The sequence below is a fragment of the Tauraco erythrolophus genome, chromosome 3, assembly GCF_009769465.1.
Source record: "Tauraco erythrolophus isolate bTauEry1 chromosome 3, bTauEry1.pri, whole genome shotgun sequence".
NCBI classification, from domain to species: domain Eukaryota; kingdom Metazoa; phylum Chordata; class Aves; order Musophagiformes; family Musophagidae; genus Tauraco; species Tauraco erythrolophus.
The window spans coordinates 10,836,703-10,855,346 of record NC_141467.1 but is presented as its reverse complement, the minus strand read 5'-3'; the positions used below and the strand labels follow the sequence as shown (position 1 = coordinate 10,855,346).

Genomic DNA, 18,644 nt, shown 5'->3' with positions numbered 1-18,644 from the left:
AGAGTTTGGATGCAAATTGTACAGAAGTAGCTTCGGTGTCATTTAGGGACAGAGTTGTTCCCTGTGGTGAGGAAGCACCGCTTCCCTTCCAACGCTTCTGGCTCAGGCCCGCAGTGGGAGTCTGCAAGCTTCCGGCTAGCAAGGGCAGCCTGGGGGTGCCTGAGGAATAGGGGCGAGAACAGCAAGTGTGCAGCAATGGGGCTTTCCCAGGCTCTTGCACCATTTCAGTTCACTCTGCTGCTTCTGACCTGCCTCAGTCTGCTGCGTGCTCCGGGCTGAGGCCTTCTGCTTGATTCGTTACGTAAGCAGCGTGAGATAGGATCAAAGTAATGACAGATCTCTGATGCGGCATTTAGCATGAAGCAAAGCAGCCCATGAGCCCTCTAATTATTTTGTTGGGCAGCCGTTTCTTTTACTGCTTTCCTTAAAGTCTTTAGACAGCTTTGTATTATGAAATCTCAAGCAGAATACATAAAAGACTCCAGTTTTGCTTTTATTGCAGACGTTAACAGTTAGTCTTGAAATAAAATCAGTATTTATAAGGAGCAGGAGTATTATCACATCTTTTAATCCTGTGTTAATAAAGTGTAGCTTATAATTTCCTGTTCATTAAAATACAGTGCCCATAACTCAAATTGGTGTTGCAGCCCTGTTGTGGAAGTTTTCATGATGGGCCTTTTTGCATCCCGGTTCTTCCCATCCCTCTTCTGAGTGTCCTTTTCTTTTTGGCTTTATTTTTCACATTTCCCCTTGTTTAAAGAGAGAAAGAGGAATGGGAGGAAAATAGGTCAGGGTGATTTTTTAACTTGATGCTTCTTGAAGGTGACTCCATTGGGAATATGCTGGTGGTGCTTTTCAGTTGTGCTGTAGGAGGCTGCTACGGAGCAGCATACTGCATCCTCCTGTTTGTTCTCGCATGTTTAGCACGCTGTCATCTCTGTCTGTGGAGACCAGAGATTGGAGACAAAAGCCAATTCTCCCTCCTCCATCTCCCTCTCACAAGCTTTCAGAGGTTGTTAGGCTTTTGTTTAGGTCACAAACTAAAACTTCACTGTCCTTTTTGCTGCAAAGTTTTCAGAGGTGAACTGGAAGTAATCCCACAGACAAATTTACAAAATGGAATGTTCTCTTGGGAGATCAGATTGCCTAGCCCTCTTCCTTAAATTTATTTTTCTTTTAATTTTGCTTTCAGGTCCTATGCTATATCTTCATACCACTTCATGCTATATGCAGTATGAGACATCTTTTTGATACATGTAATGGTTCTTGTCACCTGACCCTCAGATGTCTTCCTTGAAATAGTCTTCTGCAACATTTTTGTCATCTTCTAAATGTTATTTCTGAACCACTGGTAGTTTTCAAGCAGCTCTAAGGCCCTGTTACAAACTGGGCAAACACTCTATCAACTGAAATAGTGCTACTGCTTTGAAAGAAAACTCAAAAGATTGGAGTGGAACAGTACAATTAAAGATACATTTGACTGTGTAATTACGATGGTACTGAAGTTCTCCTTGGTATTTATAAAGAGCAGCTGGATAATTGAGCATGAGTATGACAGACCAGTATGCTCTTGGGCTTCAGTGCTGTCTGTTTTAAAACCCTTTAGGTATCTGTTAATGTTCCCAGGCTCCCTGAGCTGGCTCATTATCTTAAACATACTCACCCAAAGAGCCCTGATGTCACTTAAAATTTACACAGGATTGTATAACAATTGGATTACATAATGCACAGATTCTTTGCACAGATTGCTAATGCAGTTACCCCTGTCGGTAGAAGTGGTACGTGTACCAAATGAACGAGTTACCTGATTTGTTCACAATTCTAGAGTGGTGTTTGGGATGTGGCTGTCTGCTAAGTAATTTGGGCTCTTTTCTCTTCATGTTTGTGCAACATTTTTTGTAACTGGGAGATTATTTGGTCCATTCCCACCCACAAGACGCTAGTGAGGCACCTCCTCAATTAGTTCAACCCATTTGTCAGGGGACCTCCTAATCAGTCTCTTCTGATGAGCAGTCTTCCAGTGTTGGTGTGATGGCTGATTAGTTACTGTCTTCACCAGGCAGACTATTTCTTCGGGCCTAGATGTCTTGTCTTGAGAATGCCTCCTTATGGATATAGAATTGTTCAGTTTTAGTCGTTATTGAGTCAGTGCTCTTAAAACATTGTTCCTAGAGACAGGGGATTCTTGCGGTGCTGCCAATGCTGACTCGTAAGAGTGTCACGAGGCAGCAATCCAGGATGGAAAGATTTTAGTCTCTGAGAAAAGGTAGGTCTTCTAAGCAAAGGCAGTGATTCTCCATGTACTGAAGCAGTCTGCTTTACACTTTTCAAACTATTTAAACACTTGAATATTTCAGCTTAGTCTCAGTCTTCCTGAACTTGGTCTTAGTACCAGAGGAGATGAACACTGTAGACAGCAATCTTTTCTTCCATATATGTAGCTTTATAAATACATTGCCCTCTTTGGACCAGGGCAGCAGTGGGCTATCTGATCTCCTGTGGTCATTTCCAACTTAATTTGGTCTATGATATTGTAAAAATTGGATGTCAAGTTCTGCAGAGCACAAATTAAACTCTAACAAATTTAACTCTAAATTCCCTTTTCTGTGTGTTATTAAATCTACATTTGAAATATGTGTTAAAGCTGTTCTTCTGTGTTGCGTTAATAGGTCGCTTTCAACGCTGGGCTTGGTTATATCATCACTTGCTGACCAAGCAGCAGGGAAGGGGAAAAACAAGTTTGTGCCTTACAGAGACTCTGTACTCACTTGGCTTCTCAAGGTAATTAATATTTTCTGTTCACCCTGTTCACAAGATGTCATCTAATAGTGGATATGATCATTGTAGCATACCTCTATGTACGTGGTCTTCTAATCTGTTTTTTAAAGAAATGAGCTCAGGAGGTGTCATAGCTGTAAGCTGTTCCAAGTAATACGGACAGCTAAGTGTATCTTGTGTTAATTCTATGTAAAGTCCTATTTGGCTGTTTACAGTTGTAGTGGAATCAAAGCTGGTGGAGGCAGCTGGAAATGTTTATGGATCATATTGGTTAGTTTACATCCGGAGTACCTTTCAGTGTCTAAATAGTAAGTTTTGTATTTTAAGTATCTTTGTAAAGACATTGTACAGTCTTAAAACACTTTTTAACACTCAAACTTTCTGTGGTTGCACTCTGCAGGACAACTTGGGAGGAAACAGCCAAACTGCTATGATAGCCACAATTAGTCCAGCAGCAGACAACTATGAAGAAACACTCTCTACTCTGAGATACGCAGACAGAGCCAAAAGGATAGTTAATCATGCAGTGGTGAATGAAGATCCAAATGCTAGGGTCATCAGAGAATTGCGTGAAGAAGTTGAAAAACTGAAAGAGCAGCTCTCACAAGCTGAGGTAACAGTATTCGCAGTACAACATAAACTGAGTTTCCCAAGGAAATGTCAGACTCTGGCTGGAAGACTAGCTTTCTTTTTAAGTCTTACAAATGAGGAAAGGAAGAGTCTTGTGCTTTTTTTTTTTAAATAATTAACCTTGTTTTCTGAAATAAATCTAACATAATGTTTGCTTATTTTTAACAACTTTTTAATGACAGCATTGTACCGATAGTGACTCTTGTCAGAATAGACTGTTCTTGAAGAGCTTTATGTCTAGCAGTAATTGATGCAGCACAGATAAGAGCTCAAGTACAACTTTATTTGGTAGGCTTATTAGCAGAAATTTTTTCAGCATTGGTGGACTATATAATTTTATGATGTCAAATGGAAAAGTGTGAAAAGCCATAAGTCTTATATTGGACCACAAAATATGTGGGACTTTTCTCTCCTTGACATTTGTGAAAATTTATAAAAAATTGTCAAAAGCGCAACACCAAAACCATCAGCAATTTGCTTTACTGCCTTCACAGTTAACACTGTGACCGCTGCTTATCTTAGATTTATACTTCTAATTGGAGAGTAAAGTATCAGGGTGGGATAGTTTACTTGGTGACATCTGGAGAAATTAGGCACTGCACTGTAGGAAAATATTTTTTTTATCTTTTCAGGCAAGACACAAAGTACTGGTGAATAAAGAACAGAAATGGGGCGAATACTGGTGAATAAAGTGGGTTGAATACTGGTGAATAAAGAACAGGTTTGGGCAACCTGGTGTAGTGGAGGGTGTCCCTGCCCCATGGCATGGGAGTTGGAACTAGATGATCTTTGAGGTCTCTTCCAACCCAAACCAGCCTATGATTCTAAGTGTGTCTGCGAGTAAGTTTCTGTGGTGTTTAAACTTCGTGTTCATTTAAGGAATAGTGTGCTTTGTATGATCAGTTCCTTACAGGCTGAAATCTGCTTTAAGAAAAAGCAGCTGTTCACTTTTTTGGTAAATGAAATTCTGTTCTAATCCCATATATTAAATCAGAAAATACTGTTACAGCACGTTCTTAGTTATGTTGGTACACCGTGGCTGAACACAAGCGGTAGGAAGGTGTCCAAAGTCTTACTAATTTTTTTGGAAAGCTTTTTCTCTTACATCTTCCATTAAAAACAGTTATATGGAGCTATAGGCCAGCCTGTTGAATTGTTACCTGGCACTGGACATATTTGAGCCCTTTGCTTTTGTTTCTGATTGTGAAAGGAGAAGCTTGCGTTAGCTCCAGAGCATGCCTTCCTTTGCAGGTAATCAACAGGGTCAGTCTGAAAGCTTTCAGGTGACTCTAGGAACACTTACAAAACCAGGATAGAGTGGACGGCTAAGTATCAAGAGGAATTTGTGTTTGAAACTAATGTTGGAAGAAAAACGTTGCAGTTGAACTTTAGACAGCTAAGACTTAAAGATTTTAAAAGTTCAGATGTTCTTGTACAGACACTGAAGCTTGAGTGGCCAGGCCCAGAGATTTTGTTGGTTCCATTAGCCTTTGGAGCTATGTTGATCTTCAGCTATTTCAGATGCAGACCTGTTACAGGCTGATTCCGTCCTCTTCCTTTGCAAGTGACCTGTTTCTTCCTCTTCTGCCATGAAAACCTGGGGATGTAGTTGAAACCTCTACTTGTTGCATTTCATATTTTGTTGCTGTGTTCAGTTTCCTTGTGCAAGCGGACCTTGCAGTGGGAAGAGTAGCTGAAGGTTTTTGCTGATTTGTATCTTTTAGGCTATGAAGGCACCAGAACTGAAGGAAAAATTGGAAGAATCTGAAAAACTAATAAAAGAGCTAACAGTTACCTGGGAAGAAAAGCTAAGGAAAACGGAAGAAATTGCACAGGTATTCCGGAAATTTTATGGAGGAAAGACTAGATACCGATATAGTGCAAGTCAGCTGAATTTCATGAGCTTTAGTGGACCATGCTGTCTTCCCCACCAGCTAGTTAGAATTCTGCTGGCTTTTTGTCTTTTCATGTTTTTTGAGGTTGTTCTGTTTCTTTGTTTGTTGTGTTTTTTTTTTTTTTTTTTTTTAAATCTAAGTTTCATTAGAATAAATGTAGCTAGGTCATGATATCATTGATAAAAGCTAATATTTTATTTTGAAATAACAAAATCTGTTTGGGCAGCTCATTTATAAGACCCCCAGTAGGATCTTGGATGTGTTTCCCTTGAAATGACTAAGAAATGAAGAATCACAAAAGGTTCAGAATTTTGGGCAGTATTTGTTGCTTTTGCTTTTAGTGACTTCTAAACCAGAGAAGAAAAATGTGTACATGTATTCACTAATGTTTGGTCATTTTTATTATCGTATTTAAAACAAGACTTCTGGATTCCAGTGTACTTTTCCATCATTTCCACCATCTATAGCTTGGAGAATGGCTATTGGTTTCCCTTTCTAGTCCTAATGTTCTAGAAGTATGCATTTGTGCAACCACTGTTTAAATAAATAAAAGGCGGGGGAAAAACCAAACCCAACCAGCCAAACAAAAAACCCCCAAACTGTAGCAAAGCGAAAGACGTGTGATCAAGTAGATGCTTTAGCTGAACTAATAATAATACTGCAAAAGAATAAACCTAAACTGTGCCATGCTATTTTCTAAATTATCTATGGCTATGATTATCTTTGAAGTAACTGCAACTGAGATTAATTTTTAACTAACATAAAGGTTCAAAGCCACATTGTGTTACTTACAAGAAGCTCTGATAAAACCGATAGGGCTGCTTAGGTAAGTAAGTTCCACTTTTTGAGGATTAAATCTAACTTTTTATTGTTGATGTGTAAAAATAAATTCTGTTAAACATATGATTCTTGACCAATCAATGTCTTAAGTTCTTTTTCTGGTAGTGATATATGTAATGCATGCTCATCATGTGCATCTTCAGCTTTAGTTGCTCTGCTTTCATTTACTTGCTGTACTTCTCTACCTATTGCAGCAGGCAAGATAACCTATTTTTTTGCTTGCAGGAGAGGCAGAGACAGTTAGAGAGCATGGGAATTTCTCTTGAGTCCTCTGGTATCAAGGTTGGGGATGACAAGTGTTACCTGGTGAACCTGAATGCAGACCCTGCGCTCAATGAGCTTTTGGTTTACTATTTAAAGGTAAGAATGTAAACAGGATGTTTACACATAATGAAAGGACTCTTGTTTATTGTTTTGAATTTCTGGCTTAATTTGTTATTCAGAGTGTATTTAGATTTTTAAGGCTAGGATAGGCCTCCTCCTGCTGTTAAGGCTTTTGTTCTCCTTTTGCAGTTCAGCTTCATTGTTTTCCTAATTGATCTCCTGATTGCCAACAGTGGGAGAAGTGCTCAGTGTGTGCCAGTGTTGAGATAAATTCTAGCTTTTCCAGACAGGATGTGAATAGCCTTTTGGTCTGAACTTGAAGTGAGCGCCTCATGTTAGATGCTCATTTTTGTTAGCGAACTGAGGATTGCTTTAAATATTCAATGAATTAATCATAAAGAGATGATGTTTAGTGGTAATCGGTAAGAGTAAACATAGTCTTCGATGACAGAAAAGCTTAAGAGAAAAAAATTTACAGAAATGTATTTTCTTAGTGCCGCTAGCTTTCATACTGTCCTGTTTAGCATAGTCTCATGTCAGAGTGAAATGGTGTCAAATACAAACCTAGTACGTTTGTAAGGAAGCGTGAGCTCCTTGTCAGTAAGATATGAACGACTATCATGTCTGGTTTTATAGTTACTTTTCTACTTTAGTGGCTGAGAAAGGGCTTCTGTATTTGAACAGTAGCAAATAAAGCACAACTTCTCTAACAACAGCAAAGTATAGTATTTCAGCAGAATTTACAGTAGACTTGAAATTATGTAGAGATCAATATGTTTAGTTGAGTTGCCGTATAGCTGTTCTCTGAAAAGCAGTCAACTCTGTGCTCCTTGTTTTACTGTCCATGTTGTCCTCCGTTATATATCGCTATATGACATGGCTGGTTTTCTTCACTATTTGCATTATTGCTTTTATGCAAGCACAGTCTAAGAATATTTTTTTAAACCAAAATTTGTGCTTCAACTGCTTTACTTTGCTTTATCTAAAACTGTATGAAGATAAAATGCAGAGTAGAAAAACAGTTTGTGTGTTGCTTTTACAGTCTTTAGATCTGCTGTGGAACCATTTCTGCTCTGCAGAAGTGCTTGGCGAAGGAGAGCACATAGATTGTGCAGTCTCAATGCTTTAGCCAATATTGTCTTAGTTATATAAACAGTGGTAGTTTGCTTGTCTTCTAATAACAGCTTATTTTCTAGGATCACACAAGAGTTGGTGCAGATACCTCTCAGGATATACAGCTCTTTGGTATAGGAATCCAACCAGAACACTGTGAGATTGATATTGCTTTAGATGGGGAAGTTACTCTCACACCAAAAGAAAATGCAAGGTAAGGAAGATAGCAGTGCTTTGCAGTGATGTGTTTGCTTTTCTTTACTGGAAGGTAACTTGCATGCATTTTTGTTTTACGTAGTCAGAAGTATCTTACATTCTGATCGACTAGTAGCTTCAATGTAGGTGACTTAGAGATACTGATCTAGTTGGAGATATCCTTGTTCCTTGCAGGGGGGTTGGACTAGATGACCTTTGAAGGTCCCTTCCAGCCCTAACCATTCTATGATTCTATGATTCTATACTTGGAAGTGAAATTCAGCGATATAATTGAGATTTCCCCACCCACTTTGCAGTGTAGCAGGCTACAGTGGTTTGGCTCAGAATAAACCATTGGAGGAAGGTATTCAGGAGGAATGAGGGACCATTGCTTGTCTGTATCTTGGATGCTAACAGGATCAATGAGATACTGCTGGCTATTCCAACCCGTGCAATGGTATAGCAGGCTGTATCTTGATGGGGGAGGATAAATCGTGCCTCGTGAGTAATTCCTGTTGTGAAACTCAGTATTTTGTGAGAGAGAGGTGTTTTAAAGATCTGAAGATATTTACATTCTTTTCTAAATCTTTAGTTACTGTTATGTCTAGTAAATATGCGGTGTGAAGTCACATTTCTCCTTTTGTTTCTACTTCTGTATTTTAATTATTTTTCATTTAGGGGGGCACTGTGGCTTCTTGGGTAGAATTGTAAATGTCACTTCATCTTCAATGGTGTGTGATAAGCTCTACCTTCGTCCTAGTTAATAGTCATGCTGCTTGTCTGAGATCTGAATATCTAAATAATGTGTAGATTAGTATTAGAATCAGAAATAAAAGTTTTAGACACACCTTTTAAAAAATCTACTCTCTTTCATTCTGCCTTCAGTAAAATACCTCTTAGCATTTGCATTTTTCTTCTGCAGCCTACGGTATAAAATTTCAAACAGAAGGGATTCAGACTTGTGATAGTTACTGTACTGGAAATCAGTCATTTTGACTGGCATGAACAAAGGCACATGTCACTGTAAAAAATATATTTTGTTTTACTCACGCCTGATCTGCAGTGTTTAAGTAGCTATTCTTAATATACTAGTGTCAACAGAAATTTAATTACCTGAATTTAATTGAAAAAAATGAAAAAATTTGGTTTTAAATTAAATGCTTACATGTTTGTGTTGACTTACTTGAAAGAGACAGCTGGATTCAGAACGCTGCATGTGAAAAGGCTTTTTTCATTTTACTTAAGGTTTTTTTCTTTTCAAATAAAACGTTCTGCTTTTTAATTCACATATGCAAAAGTTCAACAACTCCATTTTTCCCATTTTGTGATTGAAACTTAAATACAAAGAAACCTAAATGCAAATGTAGCAGTATGCCAGATGTTCACAAAAATAGACCCTTGTTAATAATACAGACTCCACTTGTTGAAAGAATGAAACTTAGATCTAAGGGTTTTTTCTTACGCTTGAATGCCTAGTATGTTAACAGTGTGTTTTACGACTGTGTTGACTAACTTGTGTCTTGGAGAGCTTTATCAGTAGGACTTGCATGCATCCAAGTTTACAGACTGTTTATAAGAAACAGGCAGTGACCCAGTTTGAGACAAGGGCACTTAAAGAAAGCTGTGCAACTAAAAGCAACCTTGTCTGTATGTTTACTGAAGAGTTGTACCAGCCAGAGCTGTAGGGGAAAGGTGCTTCGTGTTTAATTCTGACAGTAGAAATCAGACCAGTAACTTTCCCATTGATTCTTTAGTGAGAGCTTAGCAGATTTCTGCATCTTATGATACCAGTCACTGTCTGTAGATGGGAGAAACAGTAGATCTTGTAGTTACTTTTCAACCTTTTATTTTTAGGATTTCACCGAAGTTGTATTTTCTTCTTTCAGATCCTGTGTAAATGGTGCACTGGTATGTTCTGTCACTCAGTTATGGCATGGAGATAGAATATTATGGGGAAACAACCACTTTTTTAGGTAATAGTCGATATTTACATTCCAGCCTCTTTACATTCAGCCTATTTTTTTTTCCTTCCACTGTTCTGCATAAACTTTTTAGAAACTGAATTTCAATTTTTACACAGGATCAATTTACCAAAGAGGAAACGACGAGATTGGCTGAAAGACCTTGAGAAAGAAACCTCGTTAGGAGAACATGATCTGGATGCAGCTAGTGAAGCTTCTTCGGAACCAGACTACAACTACGAGTTTGCACAAATGGAAGTTATTATGAAGACACTGAATAGTAACGGTAAGGCCAAATAGAAATGTTCTTTTGGATGGTCTAACAAATTCAGCATGGAACTTAATTTCTAGGTAAAACAAGTGATGCACTTGCTCCAAGGGCCTTTGGAGCCTTTTCAGAAAAAGATTTTTTAATATACATATATATGTGTGCGTGTATGTACATATATATATATAAAATAAATATATAAAAATAAAAAAATATATGCACCTAGGTGTAAATACACGCACAAATCAATATGTCAGTTTGTGCCCTGACACAAAACTTTTATCTGTACATCTACTTCTTTTATAGTGCAGAGTTGTAATCCTATGCCTGTCAAATAATCATCCAAGCGCTACTAACCTCTTGCTTTTGCAAGTTACTGCGGACAAAAGGGTGCTCCAGATATGGCTCAGTTAGTTTCATCCTTCCTTTTGTATCAAATATTACTGACAGTGTTTTAACCTTAGTAGAAAAACACTGAAATGGTAACAAACCAATAGTCATATGTCAGCTAGCATGGTTTTTAATGCTTGGTCACTCTCAATATTTTATCTAATCGTTGTTAAAACCTATTGTCATGCCTTTTTTGGACAGTATAATAAAATACAGTCTATATAAAATAATTACATGATATATATAAAACAATACGGTGTTTTCATGATTTTCAGAAGGCAAAGTCATAGTTCCTGTGATATAATATGGTATGAGGAAGTTCTGGTAAACTACTAAATGCTTTATACAGGTTTTTTAATACACAAAATTAGAAAGGCAAATGCGTTGGTTTTTCGTCACTGACCAAGAAGACACAGTAGATGGTGTTTCATTGCTTCCTGTTCTGCTTTCTTCATATCCTTGCAGTATTTCCATTGTTTGCTATGGTTTACGTGCTGAAATACAGTATATACTTTTTACTTAGACTCCTCTTTAACTCTCTGTTTTGCTGTTGAGTACAGCATGATGGTTTCATATGCTTGATGCTCTAGCAATAGTTTGCAGGGTTTTTACAGTTTGATTTTAATGGGATTGCTTGTGTGAGTAAGTTACAGGCTTAGGGATTTAAATTGATGTGCAATTACTGTTTGATAACAGAAATATTCTCACTATGGTTCACTTATACCAGGAGACGAATTTCCGATGAATCTGCCATCCTGGTGGTCTTCAGTGTTGTCATCTCTTGTGAAGATTCTGTTGCCTGTCTTAAGGCCTCAAACCATCCCATATCTGTGCCAAAACTGGGACAAAGGTTTTGAACTCGATTGGCTCATGCATGAGTCTGCCGGAGAAGTTTGAAAGCATTAATTGATGCTTGGTCTGCTTGTCACTAACCGGAGATTTGACTAAACTGTAGTAGTCTGCAATGAGTCAGTGTTCTTTGGACAGAGGGTGTCATTTTTTTGTTTTCATGTGGTGTTATCTAGCTGATGGAAATGTTTCTTCACAATATTTCAAGCGTCTTTACATTTTAGTCCAGTAGGCTTTGTTTTAGGCTGGATTGTGGTCCAGGCCAATTTTTGTCTTGATTGGTTGTTTTCTGTGTCTTTGCTCAAGAACAGTGCAGACATTACTGTTCCTTAGAGCTCTTTCTTCCCTAGTGCACAGGGAGTGTTAGCAGTCGCACATGTTGCACAGTTTCAGAGACATCAGAACTGAGTTATTCTGCTTCTTGTCTCTTCTGCTCCCTTCTGCTCCCTTAGGTGTTGCTTAACTAAGTTGGAGTAGTAAGTGATAATAAAACCTTGACGAAATAAGTGACTCTGAGGATCATAGGCTGATCTTTTGATTTGAAGCTGGATAGCACTTCCAGGTTCTGTTCTCCTCAGTGGTACAGCTAAAATAAAGTTTTTTCTGACAGGCTTTCCGTTTGTTGGGTAAGAAGTAAAGCAGCTTTGTTGCAATACTATTTATTTATTCTTCCTTAAAATGAAAAATAAATATGGATCAGGAAGAAGAAATAATTAAATAACTGAAGACAGTTAATTCTGTTATCTATATCTTCTGGTGAAACCCTAGGGGGGCGATAAAGGGATATCTTAAAAATTTCATTAGATAATTATTTTATAGGCATGTATGGATTTGGGATTTTTCTTTCACATCAGTGATTTGATACAGCCCAAAGCAAGAGTTTCTGATTTTCCTTTGTTTTGGGTTTTGTTCCCCCTTGACCTATTCAAGAGCAGTAACCCTCTTTAAATAAATACCGTAGCTTCTCCAGGGCGCAAACACATTTGTTTTTATGGCATGTAACCAGTAAAACAATGTCACATATTGCATCTGGCTCCAGAGGAGCTCTGAGGAAAACTTGAAAGCTTGAAAACAGCTGTAAAGAAAACATCTGGATTCCTTCCTCCCTTCAGTATGTTCACCACCTTTCTGGGATTCTGTCAGATCAGCTTTGTGCTGCTAATTTGTGATGCTGGGCAAACACAGAATGCAGCGAAGAAGTTTACTTTATTCTCGTAGATGGTGCAGTGATAAGTAATGAGATTAGGTTGCACAGCTTCTCATTCAAGCAAACAACAAACTGTTAGAGCTCAGAGTAGAGATTTTGATGAAGCTTAGCAAAGCAGCCTGTGCCATAACCTTCTAGCTTGCTTAGAAAGGTGCACTTACATGAGATCTTCAGGAATTTATTCTGCCTTTTTGTTACTGGATGAACAGACTCCAGCTGTGATTTAAGTGACATTGCAGCAAGGTAATAAATGCTGTTCTTCCTATGGAGAAAGTACATTCTTCTCTTATAATGTTAAGACTCTAACATTTTGCAGAGGATTAACTGCATATGAGTGGTCTACGTGTGAACTCTTGTCACAAAAACATGTAAAGGATGGGGACTTGGGACTTTTAACACGGTAGGGAATTTGCTGTGCATTTGGCAGGCACTGGGTAGAATCTTTCCCAATTCATTTGATTTTGCATGAGAAATCCAAAATTGTGGAACATGGTGCTTAATTCTAACAAACACTATTGTAGTTCTTTGAATTGTGAAAAATTTGACTATTTTTTTCATCTTCTAACTAGATAGTTTATAATTCACACAATGTTTTGCTTTTTCACTATGGAAGGCTGAGGGTTTTCTGTGTAAACTCTTTCAAAAGTTAAATAGAAGACTTTTCTAAAAGTGTAAATTTACCTTTTATATTTCAGTCCAAGCACAACCAACCTTTTTTTCCCCAAACAGTAGTGGATTTCATTGAAATTTGAAATTTTTAGACTAGGTTCTTATATCTTGGTCCAAATGCTTTCCATGATATAATTTGATGCTGTGGTGGTTGTGGTCCTGTAAATCTTGGTGGCTGAAAAGATCACTTTTATTAAGGAAATCTGCTCCCTGAACTTGGAGCTGGTCTTTGAGTGGTTTAGGAAAGTCCTGTCTTAATGAGTCAGCCTTAGATTCGTTTCCTGTGTTTGCAAACACAATAGAGGGTAATAGAATAATTTCTTCCATGCCTCTTCTCTGTCTCTGCCTAATGCCTGATTTCTCAACCTTTGTCACACACATATCGAAAACAATTATAGAAATTATCCAGTAAAAGCCATGCATGTGAAGGTAATTCTGGTATTATCTGGAGAAGTTAGGAGGAGGAGGAGGATGCAGATCTACATGCGTGTCTTGGTTTGTAGTCTAGGATATTACAACTTGGTACAGTTGGTTTAGTTGCGCTGTCTGTTTAAAAGCTAAAAATAGCTAACTGGCTTTCTGAGAATATCATGTACTAAAAAGTAATACTTCTGGTTATTTTAAGACACTTCCATGCATCACTGTTTTGCTATTTGGTTGCTATTTATACTGACCGATTTTTTTTTTTTTACGATTGTGGTGGTATTTTATGATGCCTTTGTGTGGAGTCAGTGATTTCTTCCATGGATACGGCCAGGGCCACAGTAGCAACTTGCAGTAGTGTTTGTTAAAAATAGAGGTGCTTTACATCAATCTTAGTGTTTCAAAAAAGGATGCTGAGAGGCAAATACAAACTCACTGTAACAACAGAACCCTGGAGATTGTGTTTGCTTCTCTGGCATTCATAATAGGAAGGATTTGTTTTGTGAAGTGACTTGCCTCAATGGCCATGTGTGTTGAAATTGCAGACAGGCAGTTAGCTTATCTGTAACAAAATTGATCACAGTAGTTTCAGTACTGAATAAGTTGTTACAGCTTACTAGGTATGCTAATGCTACGTTGGTTTGCAAAGATACAAGTGATGTGGTTTTCGGGAGAGTGTATGTACGTGTTATGGAGACCAACGTACACTGCTAGTGATGGAAGCCCTACAGAACCTTTCATGTGAATCCTCTGTTGCGTGCTACAGTAACACAGATTTTGTTTCATGTAGCATTGTGGTATCAGGAAAGCTTGTACCAAATCTTACCAGGACTGGGTTTTGGTAATGAAGGCAAGATGGTTCATAACTAAATCACACTAATACTTTTTGGGAGGTTTTTTTTGAGAAGCACACACGTTCCAAAGTGGGACAGTGTAGTTAAATCTAGGTTTAGTTTTCTCCTTCCTTTGTGACAGACTGGCATCCTTAAAAGTCACAGTATCTCTTTTTTTTTTTTAATATATTTGCAAAATGGAAGAGGTGTCACAAACTATTATTTAAAAGCTGAAGTTTTTTGGTTTTGAAAATCCTGACATGCCCTAGAGCTGCAATGTTGCTTTCCCTAATAATCCACCACTCCAACTGTGGAACTCCTTTCCCTTCCCCTTCTGATGTACAGAATTAGCAATTTGTTAGGTGATGTGCTGTCACTCATGTTCATCTAGGTTGGTCCTCTTGCAAACCACTTTTTTTGCTGTATTTAAGCTTTCAGATGTATATAGATGAAGCAGATATATACTGGTAGTATACAGAAGGAGCTTATTCCATTGAGTGGCTCTTTCAGAGACACAGTGTGGTATTGGACCTAAAACCAGGAATAGACAGAGTAATGTTTCTTTAATTTGAATGTGAGTTAGGTTTAACCATAGCTGATTGACACAAGCAGTTGTTGTTTCAGGATAGAGTATCCAGAAAGGTGTTTGTTCTGGGTTGATGCAGAGGCAAAATGTGGTTTGTAAAGCTAAATGCAGAAGTCCCCTCCGGAACGTGCTTTCTCTTCTTCCACGCTGTGAGGCGCGTTGGTGCAATGCGATGTGTGACTGGTCAAACAGTTTGTTTGTCTCAGTTTTCATCTGCAGCGCTCCAACGTGATTCATTCTCTATCAAAACGGAGAGAGCAAATTCCTTCTTACTTCCTTAAGTTCTTCCCTTCTCTGGTTAACATCATCTTCCCTTGTATTCTGCTTTATTTTCTTATTATTGATTTGTTTCCTTTTCCATCTATTCTTTTTTTCCTACTCGGATTCTGGAACATACTGTAACTTCACAGTATTGAAGTATGCAGTAAACAAGGGTCTTAACCATTGTTCTAGCCTCTTTGCATGCCATACTTTTTTCTTGTTTCTGCTTATTTATTTAATGCAGTATTTATTATTTTGGCTTTTGGTTTGAGGGCAATGACCATCTTCTGTTTGCGAAGACTGGGATATGTTGATTGCTGCTACTAAATAAATAATGAGTGTTCTGTAATGCTGAAATGGCATTTTCTCACTTTTCTGTGTGTTTTTTTCTTTCTTTTTTCCTACACCCTCCCCGTTTTTAGATCCAGTACAAAACATGGTCCAGATCTTGGAGAAACAGTACTTGGAAGAGAAGCGGAGTGCTCTTGAGGAGCAGCGGCTGATGTACGAACGTGAGTTAGAGCTGTTGCGACAGCAGCTCTCTCCAGAAAGGCAGCATCAGCACGGCAGCGACAGACTCTCCTACACCGCTCAGACTGCACAGCAGAAAGTAAATCTCTGGACAGAAGAGAGGTGAGAACACTGGAGTTAAACCAAAGGAATTAATAAGAACTGCAAAGGGTGAAAGATGGGGCTTAAACCGTCTGTCAGAAACTGATACTTTGTGGTAGAGTTGACATGCAGTGCAAGATCTGCCTGCACCAAAGTGTTAGCATTTCATTTAGCGCTACGTTCTTGTGTATGACATGCATACAAGATCTTCCTGATTGATTTAACACACAAATGAAATAAGAATTTAACTTTTGTTGATCAGCATTATAATATTTTTTTTATTGTGTCGTTTGGGGTTTTATTAACTAGAAAAGTGCTTTGAAATGCTTGATTTAGCAATTCTTATTTAAGTTACTTCTGGAAAGAAAGGAAAGGATAGTGCAGAGGTAAATTTATCAACCCAGACTAAGGAGTCCACTAAGAAGTGTAGTGTGTTGAGGGTATACAATGAGAGCATGGTATTTTGCAATCTAAAACCATAAAAAAAAAATACAGAAAATGTGTGTCCTTCAGTGTTATATGTATGTATTTCTAAAAGTAAGCCCAGCTTTAGAAGAGCATTGGTGTGTATTTGAGAACTGCAGAATAATCCAATAGAATATGTTTGAGCTATTTAGGAAGTAAAAGGCTTGCCATGAGATGAAAAGGCCTCTTCACAAGGGAATAGCATGGCTTCTGAATGCAGCCTTGGTAAAAAGCCGACTAGGAAGATGTGAGCAGAGTTTAAGCAGCATGTGTGTGTTTGCATCTTGACAATGAGAGAAGCTTGTTTTTAGTATCATTGGGGAGAGAAGGACGTCAGCTCCATGGGAAGAAATTCTAGGTAGCAGCAACCAAGATGATTTAAGTTTTAAGCATATAAATGAGTATTCTGTCCTTGGGTTAATTCAGCAGGAAGAATGACCGGATGTACTAACAGGTTTCTTGTTTCTTTTTAATCTCTTTTCTTTTGAAACAGAAGCTTTGTTATTCTCTCAGACTTTTTTCTATATGTAGTGAGTTTGAGTGCTTTTTCCTATTTTGATTATTTTTGCCTCATTCTCCACCATTTCAAAAAAAAAAAAAAAGAGTCTAAACAAAGATAGCCAAGATTGTGTTGCAGCTTTCAAATTCAGTGTTAGAACAGAACTGATCTTTGTTTAGTTTTTGTGCAAGGTTTTGTTTTGTAATTTCTGCCCAGTTCGGCCTGTGAAAAAAAACTAAACAAATGTAATAAACTGTTGACCAGAGATGACCAGAATGTTTTCCGTGGTAGGTATAGGGAGTAGTAGTGGTGTGTTTCAACTGTAAATTCAAGTGGTTGTTTGCCCCTGTAAGAGCTAAAACCAGAATCATTTGGAACTGAATGTAAAGCATTGCAGAGTCACGGCTGGGATTCGCAGGCTCTTTTAGGGCTGCAGAAGTGTAAAATGAGAAACACACTAGTTGGAATCATTGCTATTCAGAACTGCTTTGAGGACAGCCAGGCCATCAAGAGATCGTTAATAACTCCCTTCGGTAACAGAGATGAGAACTGGGCTTACTGGCAAGGGAAGACGTGCCTCTAAAAAGACGCAACAGAAGGGAAAAGGAAGTGGCAGAAATCTTCTTGCCTGTCCTTGAGAGTTGAAATTGTACAATTACAAAAAATTGTAATTGATCAACTTAAAATTAACCAACCGCCACAACCATGTAATGACATGAAAAATGAGAATCTGGAGTGACATCAAGGCGAAGTGTTCTGCCAGCCTTCTCTTCTCAGTAGTTGTTAGACGTTTCTTAGGAGGAGCTGTGCTTTGAACATCATTTTTGCCTCTGGATTTCATGGGTGAATGAATATATACTCTATATAAACTGTTGAACTGTTGAAGACTGTACTGCATTGTCCAAATAAGGAGTCTGATAATGTTTTGGTGACGCTGCCATTGAATAAGCAGTTTTCTGGAAGAACTAATTATTTTCCTGTCCTCCAGAAGATCCTCTTAGTATGCTTTTTGTTTAAAGTTCTAGAAGAGGTTTGGGCTTCTGGGAAAAAAGGGCAAAAAAGAAAAAGAATCTTCTTAAATAAGAAAGAGAAAAAATTCTTTGAGGGATTTCTTCTGTGAAAGCATGGCAGCATTGTGCTGAGAGGCTGTTTACCAGCCAACTGGTCAGAGGTCAAGAAATGCGGGAAAAAATGGGAAGACTGGATGTGAAGAACATGGAAAAGACCCAAGATTGCACAGGATTTGGTTAGTGCTGTTTTAGCCGTCGCTGTGTTACCATTGCAAATGAAGCTGAGCTCTACCAGATCAGCCAGCAAAATGAATTTGATAGGTATGATGTAGGCATGTGGTAGTATCTGTCAGATCAGCTGGAACACATTGCACAGGGTTTATTCCGGCTTTATGCTGACTGTGGAAGGACAGGTGATACCTGACCTGGTGTTAAAACCTGTTGGCATAAAGTTAAGCCGTTGTAAGTCTGAACAAATTTAATTTGTGAGGGCGAGGTGGGGTGATGGTGTCCTGGAACAGAAATTTAGTTCAGCATATTCTGTATCTGGCATTAGCAATCTCAGAGACTTGCAATGACACCTTGTGAGTGTCAGATGTAAGTTTCCTTAGTGTTCAGCTTAAATGATTGTTTCAGGATTTCATATTCAGGGGGTATTTGCTTTGGTTAATATCCTAATGGAGCTTGCCATATGGTTTTTGTAGTAAGAATTAAGAAATACTATCTGGAGCTTTTTTTTCCCCCTTAAGTTTCTGGAAGGGTACTGGCACATCTGGACACAGAAAAACACAACTGTAATGAGAACTACCATAATAATTGGTTGAGTTACTCCTAAG

The 18,644-nt window shown here is 38.2% G+C and overlaps 1 protein-coding gene across 1 annotated transcript in view; it reads left to right on the top strand.

Moving 5' to 3' along the window:
* Nucleotides 1–1,723: 1,723 nt before the first annotated feature.
* KIF13A (kinesin family member 13A) overlaps nucleotides 1,724–18,644 on the top strand; it is a 49,638-nt gene continuing 32,717 nt past the window's right edge. The window contains exons 1-10 of the mRNA XM_086608918.1: nucleotides 1,724–1,778; nucleotides 2,645–2,781; nucleotides 3,179–3,391; nucleotides 5,133–5,243; nucleotides 6,369–6,503; nucleotides 7,664–7,794; nucleotides 9,662–9,748; nucleotides 9,856–10,022; nucleotides 11,122–11,244; nucleotides 15,645–15,855. Of these exons, the coding sequence (XP_086465044.1) occupies nucleotides 1,724–1,778; nucleotides 2,645–2,781; nucleotides 3,179–3,391; nucleotides 5,133–5,243; nucleotides 6,369–6,503; nucleotides 7,664–7,794; nucleotides 9,662–9,748; nucleotides 9,856–10,022; nucleotides 11,122–11,244; nucleotides 15,645–15,855 (1,370 nt within the window). The remainder of the gene's footprint in view (nucleotides 1,779–2,644; nucleotides 2,782–3,178; nucleotides 3,392–5,132; nucleotides 5,244–6,368; nucleotides 6,504–7,663; nucleotides 7,795–9,661; nucleotides 9,749–9,855; nucleotides 10,023–11,121; nucleotides 11,245–15,644; nucleotides 15,856–18,644) is intronic.